The 22549-nt window shown below is 36.2% G+C and overlaps 1 protein-coding gene across 3 annotated transcripts in view; it reads right to left on the bottom strand.

The window, feature by feature from the left end:
• The window catches only part of ATL1 (atlastin GTPase 1), a 102343-nt gene that overhangs the window by 29386 nt on the left and 50408 nt on the right, over positions 1-22549 (bottom strand). For all 3 annotated transcript variants that reach the window (XM_010389470.2, XM_010389469.2, XM_030930006.1), the window contains 5 exons: positions 17077-17324; positions 14115-14249; positions 13548-13652; positions 11341-11391; positions 9621-9677 (listed from right to left, as the gene is read on the bottom strand). In XM_010389470.2, the coding sequence (XP_010387772.1) occupies positions 9621-9677; positions 11341-11391; positions 13548-13652; positions 14115-14249; positions 17077-17324 (596 nt within the window). The remainder of the gene's footprint in view (positions 1-9620; positions 9678-11340; positions 11392-13547; positions 13653-14114; positions 14250-17076; positions 17325-22549) is intronic.

Below are 22549 nucleotides of genomic sequence, written 5' to 3'. Positions count from 1 at the left end.
AAGAACTGGTGTCCCAAGGCAGCTAAGAATACCTATAACATGTATAATTAAAAAAAAAAAAAAAAAATGAAGAGTCTTTGCACAAACTCTCCAAGGATATGGGCAGAAAAATTAGAGACAAGCTAATAGGAGGGCAGATCAATCCTTCCGAATTATCATAACTTTTTCTTTTTTATTAAAAAGAAAAGCCATGCTAAGTATTAAATCAACAACAGCAAAGATTCAGGGCCTTTTGTGGCCCATTGCTTGATCCAGTAACCAAGGCTTATCTTCCTTGCCTCAGAGCAGTTACGGCTTCATCTAATTACTTGAAGTATCTACAGACCATGCTCTAGGATCACCTTTAAATTTGATGGTACCACATACAGTACAATCACTATTGCTAACTGAAAACACCCAACATTTTTGTGTTAGTCTTAACTAACAAAATGTGGTATTTTCTTTTTGTATGATCACCTATCAGTGTGACACTTTCAATGCAGCAACTCTACTACCCTTACCCATTGAAGGAGAATTTCATGATTGTGTTTTTCCAGTTCAAGAAGGGACCATGCCCAGTACAAATATTTTGGACACTCTCACGTCAACTTACGACTTAATATTGTTTGGTTATAGTTCTTACCTTAAAAGTATAAAGAGACAATACTGGGCTGGATATGTAATAGTTGCTCCAGATCTTGAATCCAGGTCTTTCAATTTTGAGTTGTATATGCAGACTATTTATAATCCCAAATATGTAAATACCACCACCTTAGTGAACATTGATTGAACACATGCTTTATTAACAGCATGGTAGATGCTCTAGACTTCAAAAAGTCAATGACAAAGTTCTTGCTAATAAGGCATTTATAATTTAATTAGTGAGAGGGGATAGGCACATTAAAATGTAAGACAATAAAATATAGCTCAATAAGTGGCTCAGATTAAGACAGCAAAGAGAAGCAATAAAAGATGGTAATTAAGTGCAAGCGCTCTGAGTTGTGGCCTAGGTTGAGGTCAGCTCTACAATTTAAAGATACATGTGACCAGGAGTAAGTTTCTCAACTACTCTCAGCCTCAGTACTTCTCATTGGACAGAAAAATTAAAGATGAGAATAAAGAAGGAGTGGTAACATTACTTGTTTTATAGAACTGTAATGATCACTAATTTGAACAACGTAAGGAAAATGCTTAGTACAGTGCATGGCACAGAATAAGCAGGCAATAAACTGCTGTTATTGCTCTTCTAGACATTTCAGGTACCTAAATGTAGAAATTGGGAGAATCCTAGTCTACACCACTGACCTAGTTCTGTGTAGCCAGGTAAGTATTTCTTCTAATCCATACAGCTCTCAGATCACCTAAATTGCTCTCTCGACAGAACATGGGATAGGGCAGATAACTTCCTCAGCTGTCTTTTTCCACATCATTTCCTTTAATTTTCAGCCCAAGCTGACAGACATCAGCCTTTCATTTTCTCAGTGAGGTCATGCATTTATCAGGTATGACTTGTCAGTTATAATCATCACAGATATTTGATCAAAGATGTTTTGTTTCAAAGTAGCTTAAATCACTGTCAAATAATTTTGTGCAAATGGACATTCTCAAATAATGGGAATAAATGGTCCTCAAATATAATTAAGCAAACTAGAGTAAAATAATTCCTAATTGCCCTGTGTAGGCCCAATTTGAATGAGAAATTGTGAGAAACAGAGTACCTGTCTTAATGTAACAGAGTATTATTATATGCTTCCCCTTCTATTATTTTTCAGCAACCTTCAGTTTAACTTAAAACTGGTACAGACTGATGTGCTCACTAATAATTACATCTCCGCTGAAAGGAATGTGAGGAATTGAGTTTTTACTTTTATCTCACAAAGAGAATTTGAATCTCTTTCTAAAGTCTAAGGTCTTGCTGGGTTTTTAAGTGTATGAAAATGGTTAATAAACATGCTATGGGTGAAAACTGGGCTGAATTAATTCCAGAAAGTGAAGTACTTGACACTGAGGAGATGGAAGAGAAGAGAATAAATGCAAATAGTCCTAAAATATATGCTCAAGAAAGAAATAAGGCTTCTAAGAGAAGTCAAGTTTGTGTGAAGGAAAGTTTTTAGGGATTATGCTTCCTACTTTCCTATTATAGGCCAACCTTAATCTACTAACTACCTGTACACAGAAATGTACATAGAAATGGTGCCCTATCTCTCTGCTACCAGAACTTTCTGCCATAGATGCTGTCTGCTGGAGTGTGCCCAGTGGCTAAATCTGTCCTCAAATATGTGCTCAAGAATGACATACAGAGTGCAGATTCCCTGGTCTAAACACAGGGATTCCAATTCAGTAGAACTGTGGTATGGCTCAGAAATGATTCTAACCCAGGTGTCTAAAACACCTAATTAGGCATCAATCACCAAGGCTACAGATATGCTGCAGCCCCATCTCTTCTCTGTGAGCCATGCAGCCTAAATCCTGCTAAAATTCCCAACTACCTCAGGGCTCTGGGCCTCAAAGAGATCTAGGAATCATCAGATATATTCAGGACTGGCTTAAAGGAACCAAGGCTCAGGAACATCGTGGTCACTATTTAAATCTGCTGTAGATTAAACGAGCTTTAGAAGACTGGTCTACTAGAAACAGACCCACAATGTAGAAATGCCACTGAGAAATGTATTGACATCTAAAACATTGACTCAAGTGAATCTTGAGACTATAATACACTTTAGCAAATGGGGAATGTTTCTATTTCTTTATAGCCTACATAATTAGAAGGCATGAAATGATTAAATCATAAACTCCTGGGCTGCTATTGCCAAAGAGTACATTTAAAGGTATAATGCAGGGTCTTCTTAGTAAGGGGGATCTGTTTCTAGCCTAGGCCCTACAACAAGCTTACTGTATTACCACATGACAGAGTGAAAACCCTCTCCACCACCACAGCCCAGCAGAACTGAGAGGACGAGAGTGACAAGCACACACAGAGAGAGCCACAGAGCCATACAAGTGGAAAAAGAGCCTTTCCTGGGGAAACAAGTAACTGGTGGCTGATCATTTGACAGAGCATTAGAGGAAGGCAGCCTTGCTTGGTGTTGATAAGCAGCCTGTATTTAGAATGAACTTCAAATAATGTCTGACAACATGAAAAACATCCAGAAATAGTCGTAGGGATCCTGACCCAAGGATGTGATCATCCCAGTACAGAGCAACGTGGGGCCAGGTGTGGCTTATGCAAGTCTAAATGACCAAGAAAAAAAACACTCATAATATACCAATATAGACACAAATCTATTGCACATGACAAGATATTTTCTCTAGGTTCTTACAGCAAACTGAGTGTTATTACTCAAATAAAACTTGCACAGTTATTATACACAGCCACGTCTAAATTAATGAAAAAATATTGTCATTCTCAACAAAAACTGGAAGTCCTAAGGTAGAGAAGCTAATATAAAGAACCTAGTTATTTTATAGATAGATATGTTGATAAAGTAGCTCCTGCCTGATTTTTATACTTTAAATTCAAATACTCATAGTGAGCAAAACAGGTGAGAAAATAACTAATGTCACTTAGATAACTCTATACTGTGTCTTAATATGAATTATACTTCCAGGGTGTGCTACATAGTTTAGAACTGGTTCATTAGAGCTTGCAAAAAGCATTTGTTAAATTTTGAGGAATTTTTGCAAGCTGATTGAAGTCATGGTAGCTTGAAATTGGCCATGGTAAAAGTATTTACACCATAAAAATTAGCAAATAATATATATCAGGCTCACCTCCTCCCTCCTCCCCAGCCACTTTTAAACATTTTACCAGCACACCACTGGTTAAACTTGCACTTCAATATTGCTTTTAAACTTAATTTAGTTAGCTTTTAATTCTCTCTTTTAAACCATGGTTTTTTAAATACACTAACATATTTTTGTGTGTTTGATTACAGCTTGATATAAATTGGTATTTTAAAGAATAAAGTTGGCCAGGCGCGGTGGCTCAAGCCTGTAATCCCAGCACTTTGGGAGGCCGAGACGGGTGGATCATGAGGTCAGGAGATCGAGACCATCCTGGCTAACATGGTGAAACCCCGTCTCTACTAAAAAATACAAAAAACTAGCCGGGCGAGGTGGTGGGTGCCTGTCGTCCCAGCTACTGGGGAGGCTGAGGCAGGAGAATGGCGCAAACCCGGGAGGCGGAGCTTGCAGTGAGCTGAGATCCGGCCACTCCACTCCAGCCCGGGCGACAGAGCGAGACTCCATCTCAAAAAAAAAACAAAAACAAAAACAAAAAGAATAAAGTTAATCTGTTAATTTAGCTATTCATTTCTCCAGCTAATTGCCTTCATGTTTGTTGTTTATTATAGGTCTTGTTTATTATTTATAATTGTACTCTGTTTCAGAGTTAAGGATTCTTCTATTTAAATTTGTTTAAATTAATTTTGTTTATTTATTTTTTGAGACACGTTCTCACTCTGTTGCCCAGGCTGGAGTGCAGCGGTGCAATCATAGCTCACTGCAGCCTCAAACCCCTGGGCTCAAGCCATCCTCCCACTTCAGCCCCTACCCCCAAATAGCTGGGACTACAGGAGCCGTAGTTCTTTGTGGAGTTTTTTTTTTTTCTTCTTTTTTCCCTTTTTGTAGAGATACAGTCTCACTATGTCGCTCAGGCTCATCTAAAACTTCTGGGCTCCAAGCAATTTTCCTGCCTCCACCTCCCAAAGTGTTGGAATTGCAGGCATGAGCCACTGCACCTGGCCTTAGTTCAATTTTAATACAAAATTATTTTTAAAATTTCATTATCCCTCACCTTACTGTCTCAGGCAATGTTTAAAATTTCCCCACACCTTTACCCAAATGAATAAAGCTGTTAATTTCTCAAAGAGAAGAGGGTGGAGGTGGTGACCTGCTGAAAAAGATTGCCTAATTGAAATTTCATTTAAAAGTTATTTTACTTTGCAGTTTTTCTCTACGCTTTTTCTAATTGAAATGTGAATTATTTAACTCATGTATGTTTTGAGATTTGAATACATTTGCATTTTATCTTTTGATTTTATAATGTATAGTATTTTTTGTTTTGGATTTGGTTGCTTTAATCTAAAATATTATAAAATGGCTTTGGATGCCACCTTTACTACTTAATGAGCTTCTCATTTCAATTTCAGATGGTTAGAGTTACAAGTCCAAACATGTTTAGGAGTCATCGTTGACTCAGTCAGCAAAAACTTTTTCTTTTCACTGACATTTCATAATGCCAACAGCTTACTAACTAGGGTAATCTCTTAAAATTTTTTTCCATTGTTTGTTTTCAACTCATTTTTTTTTTAACCAAAAGCAGTAACTCTATCAATATTTATCTATCTGTCATCTGTTTTATCACAGCACTGATTGGTCTTTTCCAGTATTCGTGTGTCTGGCAAAATGTAAGGAGCAGTGACATCTGCTGGTTAGACCTAAAGTCCCTTTCCGTAATTTACAATGGAGTTCTCTACTCTGGTTTGCCAGTGGTTCTCAGTAACAAGTTAGAGAAGAAGAAAATCAAAACAATAGCCTTACAACACTTCAACTATCAACCTAATAAATGATTAAAAATAAAAAAGACAACAGAGTCTAGTAGATATTGTAAAACATACAGAAGACTGCAAGCAAGACTGGTTTCATTCTACCTCACCTCCTCCCTGCACCAGGTTCCCGAGCCCTCAGGGGAGAATTCATACTCCTTCATCACAGCATACATCGTCTCTCCGTGCTACTTCACTTCATCATATTTTTCCCAGACCCTCACTCCCATTCCTCAACTATTCATTCCCATCCACACTCACTTTAATATATATTATTTTGTGTATGTACAGCATTTTAAATATTCATAAATAGTATCATGTTATAAATCTCATACTTTTTCCTGCTTACTTCAGTACAAATTTTAACGCTCTATTCATGCTACTCTATGTACTTTTGGTTCACTGTCTTTAGATGTTGCAAAGTATTCCAGAGCATGCTTTTCCCCAAATTTTTATGTATCCGTTCTTCTAGTGATGGACACCTAAATTGTCTCCAAATTCCTGCTACTATTACTCTATCAGTAAATATCCTTACATATTTCCTCTGCTCCACGGAATGGCTGCTCCAATCTGCACTTCCAACAATAGGGCCTGGGTGTTCCCATTTACCCAAATCCTAGCTTTCATTTGGTATCATCTCCATATTCCACTTTTTGCCTGTTTAATGAGTATAAAGTGGTATTTCATCGTTGTTTTAATATTTATCTCATTATCAGTGAGACTTGATATCCCTTCAAAAATGTATTAGCCATTCAGGTTTCCTTTCTGTGAGTTGGCTATTAATATTCTTTGCCTGTTTTCTGACTGGTAACCAGGTTTTGGTTACTTGCAGGTTTCCTGTATGTTCTGTCTAGTAATCTTTTGTTGACTTTGACATTGTCAGTATCTTCTACGAATCTGTTCACTTTGATTATAAAGTCCTTTGATAAATAGAAATACTTAATTTTGATGTAGTAATATGCATCAATTTTTTACTACATGGTTTATTTTGGAGAGTTTAATAAATGTTTCTTCACCTCAATTCAGAAAAATATTCTCCAGCACTTTCTTCTATTAGCTTTATAGTTTTAACTTTCATATTTAGTTCTTTGATCCATCTGGAGATTACTTCTATTATGGTATTTAGTAAAAATCCAGCTCTTTCTCCAAATAGTGAACTCGTTTTTCCAAACCCAACTATTAACCCATTTATTTCCCACCAGTTTATCATGCCACCTCTACTGACTACCAGGCTCCCATATACATATGAGTGTATTTAAACTGTTTAGTTCCATTGAGCTTTGCTCTTGTATCTGTGTAGGACCTCACCATTTTCATTGCTATGACTTTGTAGTGTGTATTGAGCCCCCCAATTTAGATATCCTTCTTAAAAACTGACTTAAGGCCAGGCGCAGTGGCTCACACCTGTAATCCCTGTACTTCTGGAGGCCGAGGCAGACAGATAACCTGAAGTCAGGAGTTTGAGACCATCCTGGCCAAAATGGTGAGACCCCATCTCTACTAAAAACACACAGAAAAATTAGCCAGGCATAGAGGCAGGCGCCTGTAATCTCAGCTACTTGGGAGGCTGAGGCAGGAGAATGGCTTGAACCCGGGAGGCGGAGGTTGCAGTGAGATGAGATCACACCATTGCATGCATTCCAGCCTGGGCAACAAGAGCAAGACTCCGTCTCAAAAAAAAAAAAAAAAAAGAAAAGAAAAAAAAAAGAAAACCTGACTTAAATCAAAACAAGGCTTAATTCTTCCATATGAGTTGTAGAAGATATACAAAAAAAAAATCCTGTTGTAATTTCAATTATAATTGCACTGAGTTTGACTAATTTGTTGAGAATTAAATTCTCTACAACATTAAATCATACCATCTGTGATCATATTATATCTCTTTGGTTTATACAATTTTTTCTTTATGGTCTTTAACAGACCTTTGATTTTTTCTCCAGAAAGGTCTTTATATTTTGGTGGCTAATTACTAAAGATTTTTGTTTTGCTTTGCTATTGTGAATGATATATATATTTTAAAACTTATATTTGCTAGTTGTAATCGCTGGTTTTAAGAAATGCTATTGATTTTTTAGATTGAAAAATGTTATTACATAATATGATATCTACAAAAGAATGCATGTAACATATATGCATGCCATTAAGCAGATTAATAAAATAAATACTCGTGAACCCACAAACCCGCTTAAATAATTGAAAATACCAATAACATTGAAGCTTCCTGTGTGTCCCTTCCTGATACATCCCCATTTCTCCTCTCCAGTAGTAAATACTACTTTACTTTTGCTTTTTTAAAATAGTTTTATCACATGTCTTTATATTCTTAACATATTGTTTAGTTTTGCTCATTTTGGACCTTTATAAAACATGTTATCCTACTGTAAATAGTCTTTGGCAACTAGCTTTTTTCTAATCCATATTATGTTTTTAAAATTGATCCATCTTGAGACATACAGCTTTTATAAATGTTCTTTCTTATTTTCATTAGTTTTTGTCTGTTTTTTCTTTTTTCTTTTTTTGGTTTTTTTTTTGAGACAGTCTCGCTCTGTCATCCAGGCTGGAGTGCAATGGTGCGATCTTGGCTCACTGTAACCTCCGCCTCCCAGGTTCAAGTGATTCTCCTGCCTCAGGCTCTGGAGTAGCTGTAATTACAGGTGCCCGCCACCAGGCCCAGCTAATTTTTGTATTTTTAGTAGAGACGGGGTTTCACCATGTTGGTCAGGCTTGTCTTGAACTCCTGACCTCAAGCAATCCACCCGCCTCAGCCTCCAAAGGTGCTGGGATTACAGGCATGAGCCAATGCGCCTGGCCTATTTTTTCTTCTTAATTTGTACTTATCACTAATTTTCTGTCTTTCTTTTTTTCTAATATAAAACTTTTATGGCTATATTTTTTCTCTCTAAGTACCATTTTCATGATAGCATTTAATGTTCAATATGTATGTTTTCTTTCAAGCACTCAATTTGCAGTATTTTCCTATATCTATTATGAGTTTAACTTAACCCATGAATTATTTTTGAATTGTGTGCTTAAATTTCCAAAATATGCTTTTTAAAATTAGCACTTTCTTATTAACTTTTAACTAAATTGTCCTGTGATGACAGAAAGAGGTCAGTATGAATTCAATGCTTCGAAATTTGTGGAGACCTGCTTTGTGGCTTAATACGTGGTAAATTTTTGTACATACACCTTGCATGCTTAAGAGTAATGTGTTTTCTTTGTTACTTACACTATTCTATACATGTACCATAAAGCAAGCAATTGTTAGCCTTAGGTTTCACATCTTCTTTACTGTTACTAATTTTCTGCTTACTTGACTTATCAATAGTTAGGAGAGCGGTGTTTCAGTGGATTTACTCATTTCTTCTTATGGTTCTATTGATCTTTATATATTTTGAGGCTATTTGTCACAAAAATTTACAATTTTTGTTTTTCAAGAGACAGAGTCTCTCACTATGTTGCCCAGGTTGGATTCGAACTCCTGGGGTCAAGTGATCCTCCCACCACAGCCTTCCGAGTAGCTGGGATTACAGGAATATGCTACCATGCCTGAATAGAATTCTTGTATTTTCCTAGTGAAATAACTTTTTATTATTATAAACTTCTCTATTCTAAATAATTCTTACTGACAAAATATAGACACTTGTTTTCCTTCACTTAGTAGGTGCCTGATATATCTTTTTCCATCCTTTTATTTTCAAATTAACACATTCTTATGTTTTAATACATCTCATAAGATATGGCTGGATGTTTAATTTTTGTACATAAGTGAGGCTGGGCCCAGGGGCTCACATCTCTAATCCCAGCACTTTGACAGTCACTTTGAGTTCAGGAAAAAAAAAGCTGACATTTTGCCGGGAACCAGAATGCCTAATTCATCTTTCATTTCCACATTTCTTTTATAAAAAATAATTCTTAAAAATTCTATTTCCTCATTTCTATCTCATTCTATCTTGCATCAAATAGCATAAAATAGGTCAGAAATGTTTTCTCAATGAAATAAAAAGAAAAGGAAACATGACCCTAATTAGTATACCTGGTTACAGTCTTCAGGAAAATCTAGTAAGAATTTATCATCATTTAACCTTCACTCACCTGAAATGGCTTCAGGAATGTTTCCTCCATTGCCAGTCTGCCATACTCAGTGAAAAGCTGGAAAAAAAATCACACACACACACACACACACACACACACACACACACACAGAACTTTAGCATCTGCAAAGTTTTAATTCTTGGCTTTCTTTCATTTACTTTTTCCCCTAGCTATAACAGAATATTATATTAAGAAGATTATAATAATCATTTTCAGGAAATAAGCATTGGATAGGTAAAGCAGAGCCATGGTAATTAGATATTTAAGAATAAAAGACAAAAAGTACATTTAAAAATAAAATTTACATTTTATTTTTAAAATTAACACCTTTTATGTTTTAAAATGAATACCTTTTATATCTAAAATGTGCACTAATTTTTTGTGGGAGACAAAAGGGAAGAAGGAAACATGCTAAATGACCTTTAGAAGCAGAACGTGTATAAATTAGACCAGAGAGCTGTAAACTATGTAGGATATATTTACAAAAGCTGTTGCCTGAGGAAATTTAATGGCACAATGGCTTGGATTACTACAAAAACATTAGGCATTTAGCCTAAGAAATGGAAAGTCCTTTTCTCTGTCTTTTTTCTTTTTCTTTTTCTTTTTTTTTTTTTTTTTTTTTTTTTGGATACAGGGTCTCACTTTGTCACCCAGGCTGGAGTGCAGTGGCATGAACTCTGCTCACTGCAGCCTTGACCTCCCGGGCTCAAGTGATCCACCAACTTCAGCCTACTGAGTAGCTGGGACTACAGGCACGCGCCACCATGCCTGCCTGGCTAATTTTTGTATTTTTGGTAGAGATAGGGTTTCACCATGTGGCCCAGGCTGGTCTCAAACTCCTGGGCTCAAGCAATCTACCTGCCTCAGCCTCCTAAACTGCTGGGATTACAGGCATGAGCCACTACACCTGGCCCTGGGGAATCTTGAAATGAATTCGAAAGAGGAGAAAAAACATACACTGTGCCCAGAGCATAACAAAACCTGGAGAGTTGTGCTCCTTAGTGCTAATCCTGGGAAAGTTCTCAGTACTGTCACCATTTGTAAACCAAATTTCTCCTTCTTTGTTTCTGCTCCTTTTGGAGCAGTGATTGCTCTGTAGTTTTCCTGAGGCTAGATTGAGCCTTACCACCTCAGTTGTGTTTTTTTTTAAATGTCTGGGACTTGCAGTGTGACTCTTTTTCTAAAAAATATATTAAATTTGATGTCAAATTAGGGAGAAAGGTAGTTACTTATTGATATGGTTAGGCTTTGTGTCCCCACCAAAATCTCATCTTAAATTATAATCTCCATAATCCCCACGTGTCAAGGGCGAGACCAGGTGAAAGTAAGTGAAACATGGAGGCTGTTTCCCGACGTTGTTCTCGTGATAGTGAGTGAGTTCTCACAGATCTGATAGTTTTATAAGGGGCTCCTCCCACTTCGCTTGGCATTTCTCCTTCCTGCTGCCTTGTGGAGAAAGTGCCTTGCTTCCCCTTTGCCTTCGGCCATGATTGTAAATTTCCTGAGGCCTTTCCAGTCATGCTGAACTGTGAGTCAATTAAACTTCTTTCCTTTATAAATTAATCAGTCTGGGGCAGTAATTACCAGGCACCTAATTGGGTCAATAGTTCCTGTGTAAACAGCAGAATCAGAACCTGATTATGTTTTGAAATCATTCCCCAGAATTCTGCTATATATATTCCAAAGACTACCAGATACACAGAAAAGAAAATATTGTTACCTGGAGGTGCTGAAGATCATCCTCCTGGACATTTTGGGATAAGTTATATACCTTGATAAAGAAATACAATCACAATGATAAAATAATTGGCATCATCCTAAGCATCATTCCCTACTTTTAAAAATATCAGTTATCACAAAAATGAACTTTCTTATATACTTGCTTACATGATGATATTTGTAAGACCTTGAGAGAGAAGTAAAAGAAGCTTGAGAGACAATAAGGAATTTACAGTGACTATAAAATGGTTCCAGAAATACAGTAGCCACCTGCTCTGGAGACAGAATATTACAATTATTTTATGAACCTAAAGAATGAGTCAAAAAAACTCATTCTTCCAAGCAAGACAAAATAATAGCAATCTAAATCTCAGCAAGCCATATGGAAAATTTTGTTTTGAAAAATCATGTTGGCCGGGCACAGTGGCTCATGCCTGTAATCCCAGCACTTTGGGAGGCCGAGACAGGCGGATCACAAGGTCAGCAGATCGAGACCATCCTGGCTAACACGGTGAAACCCCGTCTCCACTAAAAATACAAAACATTAGCCGGGCATGGTGGCGGGCGCCTGTAGTCCCAGCTGCTCGGCAGGGTGAGGCAGGAGAATGGTGTGAACCTGGGAGGCCGAGCTTGCAGTGAGCAGAGACCACGCCACTGCACTCCAGCCTGGGCGACAGAGCGAGACTCATCTCAAAAAAAAAAAAAAAAGAAAAGAAAAGAAAAGAAAAATCATGTTGACTTCTTCACAATTAATCATTTTATTTATGCCTGAACAGAGTTTCATCACATGGAAGTTAGGTTCTGAATATCATGCTCACAGCCTTATACATATGCATTGCTGCTTCATGAACAGATCACAGCATTAAGATGACATTTTTTGAGGGGAATAAATATCATTAACTTCAAAGAAAAGTTAAGGAGGCTTATATGTTTATGTAGTGATATAAAAAGAATACTTTGTATAGTTATTTAAATAACATCATCATTTCTCACATAATAAAAAATAGTTATTACTAAGGTGTTAGCAGATTTTTCTATGAAAATATTCAATGTATTCAGGTCAAATATAAACAATGAGTAATACTGAAAAGGCAAAGTCAATCTGGTTTAAATAGGCTTGTATAAATATGGCTTACCCTGTGAATTATGAATAAATTAGATTAAGTCGGTATTTTAAAGGCTTATACAATGTATGTATTCAAAATATCATATTGTACATGATAAATATATATTTTTATTTGTCAATTGAAAGAAAAGTTAATTTTTAAAAGTTGATTAAATAGGTTATAACCATAACTGTTTTTATGACTTTTAAAGTCTTTTATTTAATAAATTCAGTCTTTCCTTCCTCCTTCTGTTTACCCTGTCTTGTTTGTCCTAACCATATATGATGCCCCTGTTGCTGGTTCACTAGCTCCATTCTCTATGCTTGCTTATAATTTCATCCTTGACTCACTCATCCTAACTACTTTGCCTTTTCTGCATTTTTAAGCTATCTTACTTTTTTTTATTGATCTGCCCTGTTCCTTGGCCACTCTCTCTTTTTGCTTTTGCCAGTGGATTGAAAATATCTAAAAATAGTCTTAAAATCTTTTATGCTATGGGTTCTATGGTTCTTATAAAACTCTACAAGGATTTTCAGGACAATTTAGAAAGCCCACAATAACCTCAAAAATAACACTTTTAAAAAAGTGAGAAAAAAGGAATGAAAAGAAAGATAAATTTTATATACAAGATATTTACTTTCCTAAATGTACATTAAGGTGTTTTTAAAAGCTATGAACACATGTAAATGTTTGTACATTTAGAAATGTTTCTACTGGCTATGTAGAACAAAATTTATATTTATAAATCCTGTTTCATTAAACACAACTTATAATAGATGGTCTCAATGTACACTCATACAAGATTTATGTTACTGAGTTTATTGTAGGCTTTAAACAACAACAACAAAAATCCCAATAAGATAATATGACCTTTTCTAACCAAAGCAGTCAATTTGAAAGTTTGTCAGTAATTAGACTACAATAACAAAAACAATTCTACTCTTACAGAAATCACAAGAACTGGCATGCTAATTGAGTCAAATAATATATATGATTCCCAGTTTCTGTTGTTTATCTCATTATCACATGTATATAGAAACATATATACTCACAATTTTTAGTTAAAGAAACATCATCAAAATGGGTTTATTTTATTTCATACCTGTATTGAGCTGATCATTGTGCTAAGGGCAAATACTGTGGCTGAATCTCTCAAAGTTGACTGACTATCAAAGGTTCCCTGAGTATCCATCAATAACACTGCAACCTACAGGCAAGAAGAGTACATTAGTGATATTTTATAGAACATCTAGGTCATTAGGGTTACCATAACATTAATATCATAAGAACTAAAGCAAACCATTATTAATGAATACTATTTTAGATAATTTCTTACACATACCATGAATGCCACAGAAAATAAAAATATTAACTGCTGATTACTATCATAAGTAATTTTTACTAGTAATCCAACATTACAGAAACTTTATATAGCAGTGAAACAAAATACAGATGTTACTTGCTGATCTGCTGTTCTATCATCGTTATAATTTTACCTACCCTGATCACAAGAAAAGGAAACAAAGATCGTGCTATAGGATGCTACCCCACTTTAAGCTTCACATCAAATGATCAAAATTAATTTTCAAAAGTGCAACTTCAAGGATCCTAAAAAGCAGTAACTGTTATAAGTGGAAACTCAATTTTATTTAGGAAGTTAGCATCATACCTTTTTACCATCAGGTTTATTGATAAGGAAGACTTCACTCCATATCTGAATTCCTGTGGTCTCTCGTTCAGATCCACCTCTCCATGAGAAACCAGTCAACGGTTCATTGTAATCTCCAACCCAATCAACGGATTCCTATAAAATAATAAAGTCTATGATATGGAACTTGATATGTATGTATAGTTTTTTTTCCATTCATCCATTCTGATTCTTATCCCTCTCCAATTCTAGTTAAAAGGAAACAACATATGCACATCTATTGCATTGATACAATCACTTTATTCATCCAAAAAATAACTACAGAGGAGTAACCATCTGCCACATTTTTGATATGTCCTGGGGATATAAAAATGAAAAGATACCATCGCAGACCAGAGGAAATTCACAGCCTAACAGCAAGACAGACATGCAAACAAACCATTATGATGTAATAAATGCATGCCAAAATGGAAGTATATATAATGCATAAATGGTAGCATAAAAAAGAAATAACCCTTGGTCAGGCAAGACCACATAGGATGTTTGAGCTAAGACTTGAAAAATATTTAGGAATTTTCCAGGGTAGCAAATTTGGAGAAGGCATTCCAGAAAGGAAGGCAGGCAGGCAGAAAGGAAGGAAGTGGAAAGCATATTATGCTTTGGTTTTGCGGGAGGAGGAAGCAAGTAGCAGGAAAAGTCTGGACAGATGGCCAGATTCTGAAAGGCCTTGTAAGGTGCTTAAGGGAGTCAGATTTTATCCTGCAGGCAATGGAAAGTTATGAAGAAGCAGAGATGAATTATGATCATAGTTGTGGTAGAGAGATACTATTCTAGAAGTAGGTAGGGCTAGTTAGTAGGGAAGGGAAATGATAGCTAGAAAGGATAAGGGGGGGGGGGTGCTATAATAAAGGTCAAAAACATGATTGAGGGCCTGACTAGGGCCGGGACAGCAGGAAGGAGCAGACAAGTACTGATACAAGTGGGGTTTGAGAAGCCAACAGAAGAGAGAATAGGCAAAACTATCAATTGTATAAAGGCTGAAGATCAAGTTGGATAAGGAATGGAAAATATCCCATAAATATAGTAAGTCAGTAATTGGTGACCTTGGTTGATAGTAGTTACCCCCATTTTGATATTTGTTACAGAGAATAAGTTATTAGTTTTTGGAAGATCTCATTAGATAATTCTCCAATCTAAAATCTTACATTAATGAATGCAGAGGAATTTGGGAGAGGATTACTTGGACTGATAAAAAAATCTACATAAACTAATTTAAAGAAAAACTTATTTAATTATATCCTATCTTGTTCTAAAAGGCATTTTAAACTCTTATCAAGCGCTTTGGTTCTTCTATAAATTTGTTCTATTATCTGCTTCAATAACCTATTCAATCTTATTTCTTCTTTATCTCCAATACTTAATTTCCACTCAAGGGAAGAAGGTGTACACTCTGTTTAATACATATATCCAGAATGTCCATTTTTCCTTTTCTGATCCAGATCCACACATCTTCAAAATCTATTCTAACTCCCAATATCTCTATGAAGCTTTCTCCAGTTACTTTTGCCCACAATATGCCCTTCCCTGAGCTAAGAAATATATCGATCAGGCCGGGCATGGTGGATCATGCCTATAATCCCAGCACTTTGGGAGGCTGAGGCGGGCAGATCACTTGAGGCCAGGAGTTCAAGACCACCAGCCTGGCCCACATGGCGAAACCCTGTCTCTACTAAAAATACAAAAGATTAGCGAGGCGTGGTGGCACATGCTTGTACTCCCTGCTACTTGGGAGGTTGAGGCAGGAGAATCCTTGAACCCGGGAGGCAGAGGTTGCAGTGAACCAAGATTGTGCCACTGCACTCCAGCCTGGGTGACAAGAGTGAAACGCCATCTCAAAAAAAAAAAAAGAAAAAGAAAAAAATCTATCAATCACCATATCACCACTTAGTGATGCTCTAAATATTCCACCTATCGTTATTCTGTCTCCTTGGCCAAACCGTGAGATGCCTAAATGCAAAACCTATGGTATGTTTTCTTTGGTATCCACCATAGTGCCTAGCACAATCTAGGACATTTAGCAGGTAGTCAATAAATAATTACTATTGAGGTGGAAATTGAAATTTTTCTAATAAGGTATTACCTGGAAAAATGTCTTGGGACGCATACTTCAATGAATAAATTGTGATTATTATTAATTAGCATAATAACATTTCTATAACATTCACTCTGAGTCAATGATCTACATTGAGATATTAATAAAAACCATAAGCCTGAAAAATAACCTTGAAGGACAAGGAAAACATGCCCAGCTAATTTTTGTTTTTGTTTTTGTTTTTAGTAGAGATGGGGTTTCACCATGTTGGCCAGGATGGTACTGATCTCTTGACCTCATGATCCACCCGCCTCGGCCTCCCAAAGTGCTGGGGATTACAGGCGTGAGCCACAGTGCCCGGCCAGCAATTTATTTTCAAATGCATCAAAGAATAACTTGGAGTGATGGCTGGAAAGAGGGATGAATAGATGGAGTCATAAGTGATAAAGCAGGAATACTAATGTTAACGGTAGAATCTGGGTGGTGGATACCAAGATGTTTAGTATAAAATTCTTTTAACGTTGCTATATGCTTGAAATATGTCATACTAAATGGTGGAAAAAAGTGATTACAATACAAAAGTTATGTGACATTTTAAACACTATAACATTTAAGTTTATAATCAGGATATTCTGTGTCTATTTTTTAAAGAATAAAAATATAAGTCACATTCTAAGGGAAATGCAACAAAGCAGCTTCAGAGAAAATTGGTCTGTGTAGTTTGGTTCCCAAAGCACTGAGGTTGGAATGGTTACACCACAGCATTTCTTTAGCTGGTTCACATATAGGGTACATAATAATAGAAATGAAAATTTTGAACACCATTAAACAAAAACACGAAGTGACAGAAGCACAGAAGAAAAAAAACTTTTTGAAGTACTTCCTGCATACCTGGTTGTACATGTATCTCAACATGAAGTCCATCAGGAATGATTTTCCTTTTCTAAATGCTCCAGCAACAGATACAGCAACAACCTCCTTGTCTCTGACAGCCTCTGAGAGAAGGATCCGATTTAATGCAGTTTCATCTAACTCAAAGGAGTGGTCATCTTTGACAATGAGGACTTGGACTGGTCCTGCCTTTTTCACTGGCTCCTCCTCTTCTGAGCTCCATTCATATGTCTTTTCCGAAAATCCACCTGTTGAACAGAGCAGTGACTGGTTCAGCTAATCATCTCAAAGTGCCAAGAAATGTATATGTATCTCTCAACTCTCAAACATCTGACACAGGAGCATACTGGAATTAGAAATGCTCGCTTTATGCTGGGTGCCATGGCTCATGCCTGTAATCCTAGCACCTTGGGAGGCTGAGGTGGGAGGATCGCTTGAGCCCAGGAGTCAAGAGCACCCTGGGCAACATAGCAAGATCCTGTCTATATAAAAAATTTTAAAATTCGCCAGGTGTGGTAGTGCGTGCCTGTGGTCCCAGCTCTCAGGAGGCAGGGGTGGCAAGATCACTTGAGCCCAGGAGGTCAAGGCTACAGTGAGATGTGATTGTGCCACTGCACTCCAGTCTGGGCAACAGAGGGAGACCCTGTCTCAAAAAAGAAAAAAGAAAGAAAGAAAAGAAATGTTTGTTTTAGTGACATATTTTAATGTCATTCACACTATATTCCAGAAGGACTTACATTTGTTCTTTCTGATCATATGACTGAAACAAAAAAATTTTTCAAGAAAACTCTAAGTCAGTGCAGATGTCTCTGTTTGCTGAGTCAGAAAGAAAATCAAAGCAAAGCACTCTACTTTTGGAGCAGAGGAATAAAATGGTTTTAGTTCACACTTTATCCCCCAGAAATAGCTTATTTACATAAAGGATCCTTGCAATACTTTTTAAAGCTGAACATACACAGGAAGAAATACAGAGAAGGGCTCGGAATCACAGATTCTCAAGCATGCTATTGGTATTATTATAGATGAGGAAGTTAAAGCCAAAGACGTGACTGACCTTGCCAAGAGATGGAAATGGAATTTAGAAGAAAGGAAATGGTAGACTTCCTCATACAGGATTTCTATATCTTTCTCATGTTATTTATTTAATCCTTGTAATGTTCCGGTAAGGTATTTATTATTATCTGTATTTTTGACACATGAGAAAATTAAGAATCTAATTAAATTTCCCAGGAGCACAATTATTAGAAAGTGACAGATTACAGGTCCAGGTTCACATGGACAGTAACTGCCAACCTGGGATTAGATTGCAAGAGTCAAAACTTTCATCCCAGATCTTTCTACTATGACAAAAAAAAAAAAAAAAACTGCCTCTTTGGTAGCAATCAAATAACTTTTGGACAGTACATACCTAGGCTCATTTGCTTTGTATCATAAGAACAGAAAGTCTATACATACACCAATTAATTTCTCAGATCAGATATATGATCTAGCCTCAAAGAAACCTTCAATAATTGCTATTGTAGAAACCTTAATCCCCAATGTGACAGTATTTAGAGATGAGGCCTTTGGGAGGCCTTAGATTAGGCTTAGATTAAGTAATGAGGGTCTCCCATCATAGAGTTAGTTCCCTTATAAGGCAACTAAGGAACCAGAGCCTCTTTTCTCTGAATTGTGAGGATACATGAAGAAAGCAGTCTATGAACCAGGAGGAAGACCCTTACAAAAAATCCAGCCCTGCTGGCATTCTGATCTCATCCAGCTGCCAGAACTGTGAGAAATAAATGTTTGTTGTTTAAGCCACCCAGTCTATGATTTTCTGTTATAGCAGCCCAAGGTGACTAAGACAATAATACTAATTTTGAAACAAACTGGACTCTTAAATTATCTTTTATCTAAATTTTTGAAAATATCTTTAGGTAGACATTCTTCATGATGTCTATTTGATAAGAAGTTTTATAACTAGATGAAAGCAAGGCAATCATATCTCTTGGCATAATTTTAAATAAGTCTTCAGATCACATTGACATATATATCACATTGATAATTTTATTGCTGTTCATCTATAAAATAATGCTATTGAAATACTGAAAATATATAATTTTAGTTTTGCATGAGTAGAGATAAACATACACCACTACTTTCTGAGCAATCGTACAAAGCATCTAGAGACAACAGACCTTTGCCTATAGCCACAAATCAGAGTTGTTTTCTCTGGAGAGTTAAGAAAAGTTGACTTTTTATCTGAAAGATAATAGCTTCTCTATTGCCATATCACAGGTGCTGGAGTCAGAGAGCCTTTGTTTAAACCCCAGCCTTACAATTTACAACATAAAGTTGTGGAAATTATTTAGCTTCCCAATGGCTCACTATGCTCCATTTTAAAAAGATTAATAATGGTACCCATATCAGAAAGGCTTTGTGAAGACTAAACAAAGCAATTTCCATTCAATAAAAATTGAAGAGTCTGACAAACAGTACATGCTTAATTAATGGTGATGGTTATTAATACTATTATCTATTCATGTTTGATTACAGTCCTACCTACCACCTAATTTCAGCCTCATTACAAAGGCCCTTTTAGAGAATAGCAAATACATATTTTATTTGATGATGCTCCTTGCCTATGATTTAATTATGACCTGAGCACACAAATGTGAATCACGGACCCAAGCTAGACATAATATTTTGGATAGACAAACATCTTTGGTGCAGAAAACTAGATCATAACTTTCTATAGACTGAAATAATTGTTTGTAACAAACTACACATATGCAAAAGGTACTTGAGAATGCACATAGAAATGGAATTTCTGGGTTGTAAGTTTTTCAAATACTCAACTTTAACACATGATGCAAAATTGTCTTTTGCTAAGTGGCTATATAAATGTTTCACTTCCACCATCAGTTTAACATTCTATTGATCCATATCCTTTCTAACACTTGGTTTTATCTGACTTTGTTTTTGTCAATTGCAGAGGTATAAATTGGTATCTCACTGTGGTCTCGATATACATTTCTCTAATTGCTAACAAGGTAAGCATCTCCTTTTATCCATTTTTCTATTAGGTAGTTTGTCTTTCTCACTGATTTGTAGTTCTTTATGTATTTTGAATGCTAGCCCTTTGTTAGTTATATGCGTAGCAAAAGTCTTCTAGTTTCTAAGAGCTTGCCTTTTCATTTTCTTTCCTTAAGCTATAATTGATGAAAAGGCATTCTTAATTTTAATGTAATAGATTTTATTAATATTTTCTTTCATGGTTAACATTTTGTATGCCATGTTTAAGAAATGATTCCATATACAAGATCTGAAAGATAGTCACATATATTTTATTTTTATTTATTTATTTTTTGAGACAGAGTCTTGCTCTGCCGCCCAGGCTAGAGTGCAGTAGCGCGATCTCGGCTGACTGCAAGCTCCACCTCCCGGGTTCACACCATTCTCCTGCCTCAGCCTCCTGAATAGCTGGGACTACAGGAGCCCGCTACCATGCCCGGCTAATTTTTTTGTGTGTTTTTAGTAGAGAAAGGGTTTCATCGTGTCAGCCAGGATGGTCTTGATCTCCTGACCTCGTGATCCGCCAGCCTCAGCCTCCTAAAGTGCTGGGATTACAGGCATGAGCCACCACGCCCAGCCAATAGTCACATATATTCTTCTAAGTGTATTTGTTTTTGTTTTTGAGACAGGGTCTCACTCTGTTACCCAGGCCGGAGTGCAGTGGTGTGATCTCAGCTCACTGCAACCTCCACTTCCTGAGCTCAATTCATCCTCCCACCTCAACCTCCCAAGTAGATGGGACTACAGGCACAGGCCACCACCAAGTCCCACTAATTTCTGTATTTTTTATAGAGATGGGGTCTCACCATGTTGCTCAGGCTGGTCTCGAACTCCTGGACTCAAGTGATCCACTTGCCTTGGCCTCCCAAAGTGCTGGCATTACAGAAATGAACTACCGTGCCCAGCCTTTTCTAAATTTTAAAGTTTGCTTTTGATATTTAAGTTCCTAGTCCATCAGAAGTTGTTATTTGTAGGGTGGAAGACAGAAAGCCATTTTTTTAAAAATATGAGAAACAAATTTTTTCAGAGCTCTGTCAAAGCCCCTTCTTTCCTCAAGTGGTCTGCCATGAGATCTTTGTCATAAATAAGAGTTTAACACACACACACACACACACACACACACACACACACACACAGACTCATTTCTGAGCTCTCAATTCTGATCCATTCATCAATTTGTCTATATCAGCACCAATATTACACTATCCTAATCAAAATAGCTTTATAAAAAGTTATCGTATATAGTATGGCAAGCACCTCTTATCCTTCTAATTATTATTGGTCTTGACTATTTTAACCCTTTCCATATAAATATTAAAATCAATCTGTTAGTTGAACTCTTTACTGAAGTTATATTAAATTTATAGATCAATTTGAAATGAATCAATAGCTTCATGGTATTAAGTCTTCCAGTACATTAACATGATCTATCTCTCCATCTATTTTTGGTCTTTAAACTCCTTCAGTAATGTTTTTATAATTTGGGGGAGTAGGAAGAGGTTTATTACATTTAGTCCCAGGTGCACTGTAGTTTTTGTTGCTATGACTGGTTTATTTGTTGTTTTAATTATATTTTCTAGTTGTTGCTTGGATAACGAACTGTAATTAGCTTTAATGCATTGGTCTCACATTGAAGCATTTGTTAAACTTTATTATTTCCTGTAAAATTTATGTAGATACTTTTGGGTTTATTTTTAATGTAGAAACAGAAATACAATTTTCAAATAATGAGTTTCCAACTTTTTAATCTTTATGTATGTTTTTTCTTTTTCTTAAATTATTAGACATTCAATGCCATGTTGAATAGAAGGGGTGATAACGGGCATAACTTTTGATTTCAGTAGGCATAACTTCCTGATTTTAAAGGGAATGTCTCCAATATTTTCCTATTGGGGTTACTTTTGTTACAGTTTTATTGGGCTTGGTTTAGTAGATACATTTTATCATATCAGATGAAAGAAATTCTATGTGTAGTTTACTAAGAGTTTCTAAAAATCACAAACAAATAATGGATTTTATCAAATAATCTCTTCTGCATCTATTGAGGTGATCATATAGCTTTTTATGTCCAACATATCAATGTAGCAAATAATATATATTTGCATTTTTTATATAAACCTAATAGTCTCTGGGTATAATATAATGTTGGATTCAGTTTGCTAAGATTTTGCTTAGGAACTGTGCATATATATTCATAAATGAGTTGCCTATAACTACTTTCTTATTTTGTCCTTGGGTGGTTTTATTATAAAAGTTATGCAAGCTTTATAAAATGAATTAGCAACTGGGCATGGTGGCTCACGCCTGTAATCCCAGCACTTTGGGAGGCCAAGGTGGGCAGATCATTTGAGATCAAGAGTTTGAGACTAACTGGCCAAGATGGTGAAACTCCGTCTCTACTAAAAAAAAAAAAAAGAAA

The sequence above is a fragment of the Rhinopithecus roxellana genome, chromosome 5 (assembly GCF_007565055.1).
Source record: "Rhinopithecus roxellana isolate Shanxi Qingling chromosome 5, ASM756505v1, whole genome shotgun sequence".
In the NCBI taxonomy this organism is placed as follows: Eukaryota; Metazoa; Chordata; class Mammalia; order Primates; family Cercopithecidae; genus Rhinopithecus; species Rhinopithecus roxellana.
The sequence above is the reverse complement of the archived record's forward strand: the minus strand, read 5'-3'. Positions and strand labels throughout refer to the sequence as shown.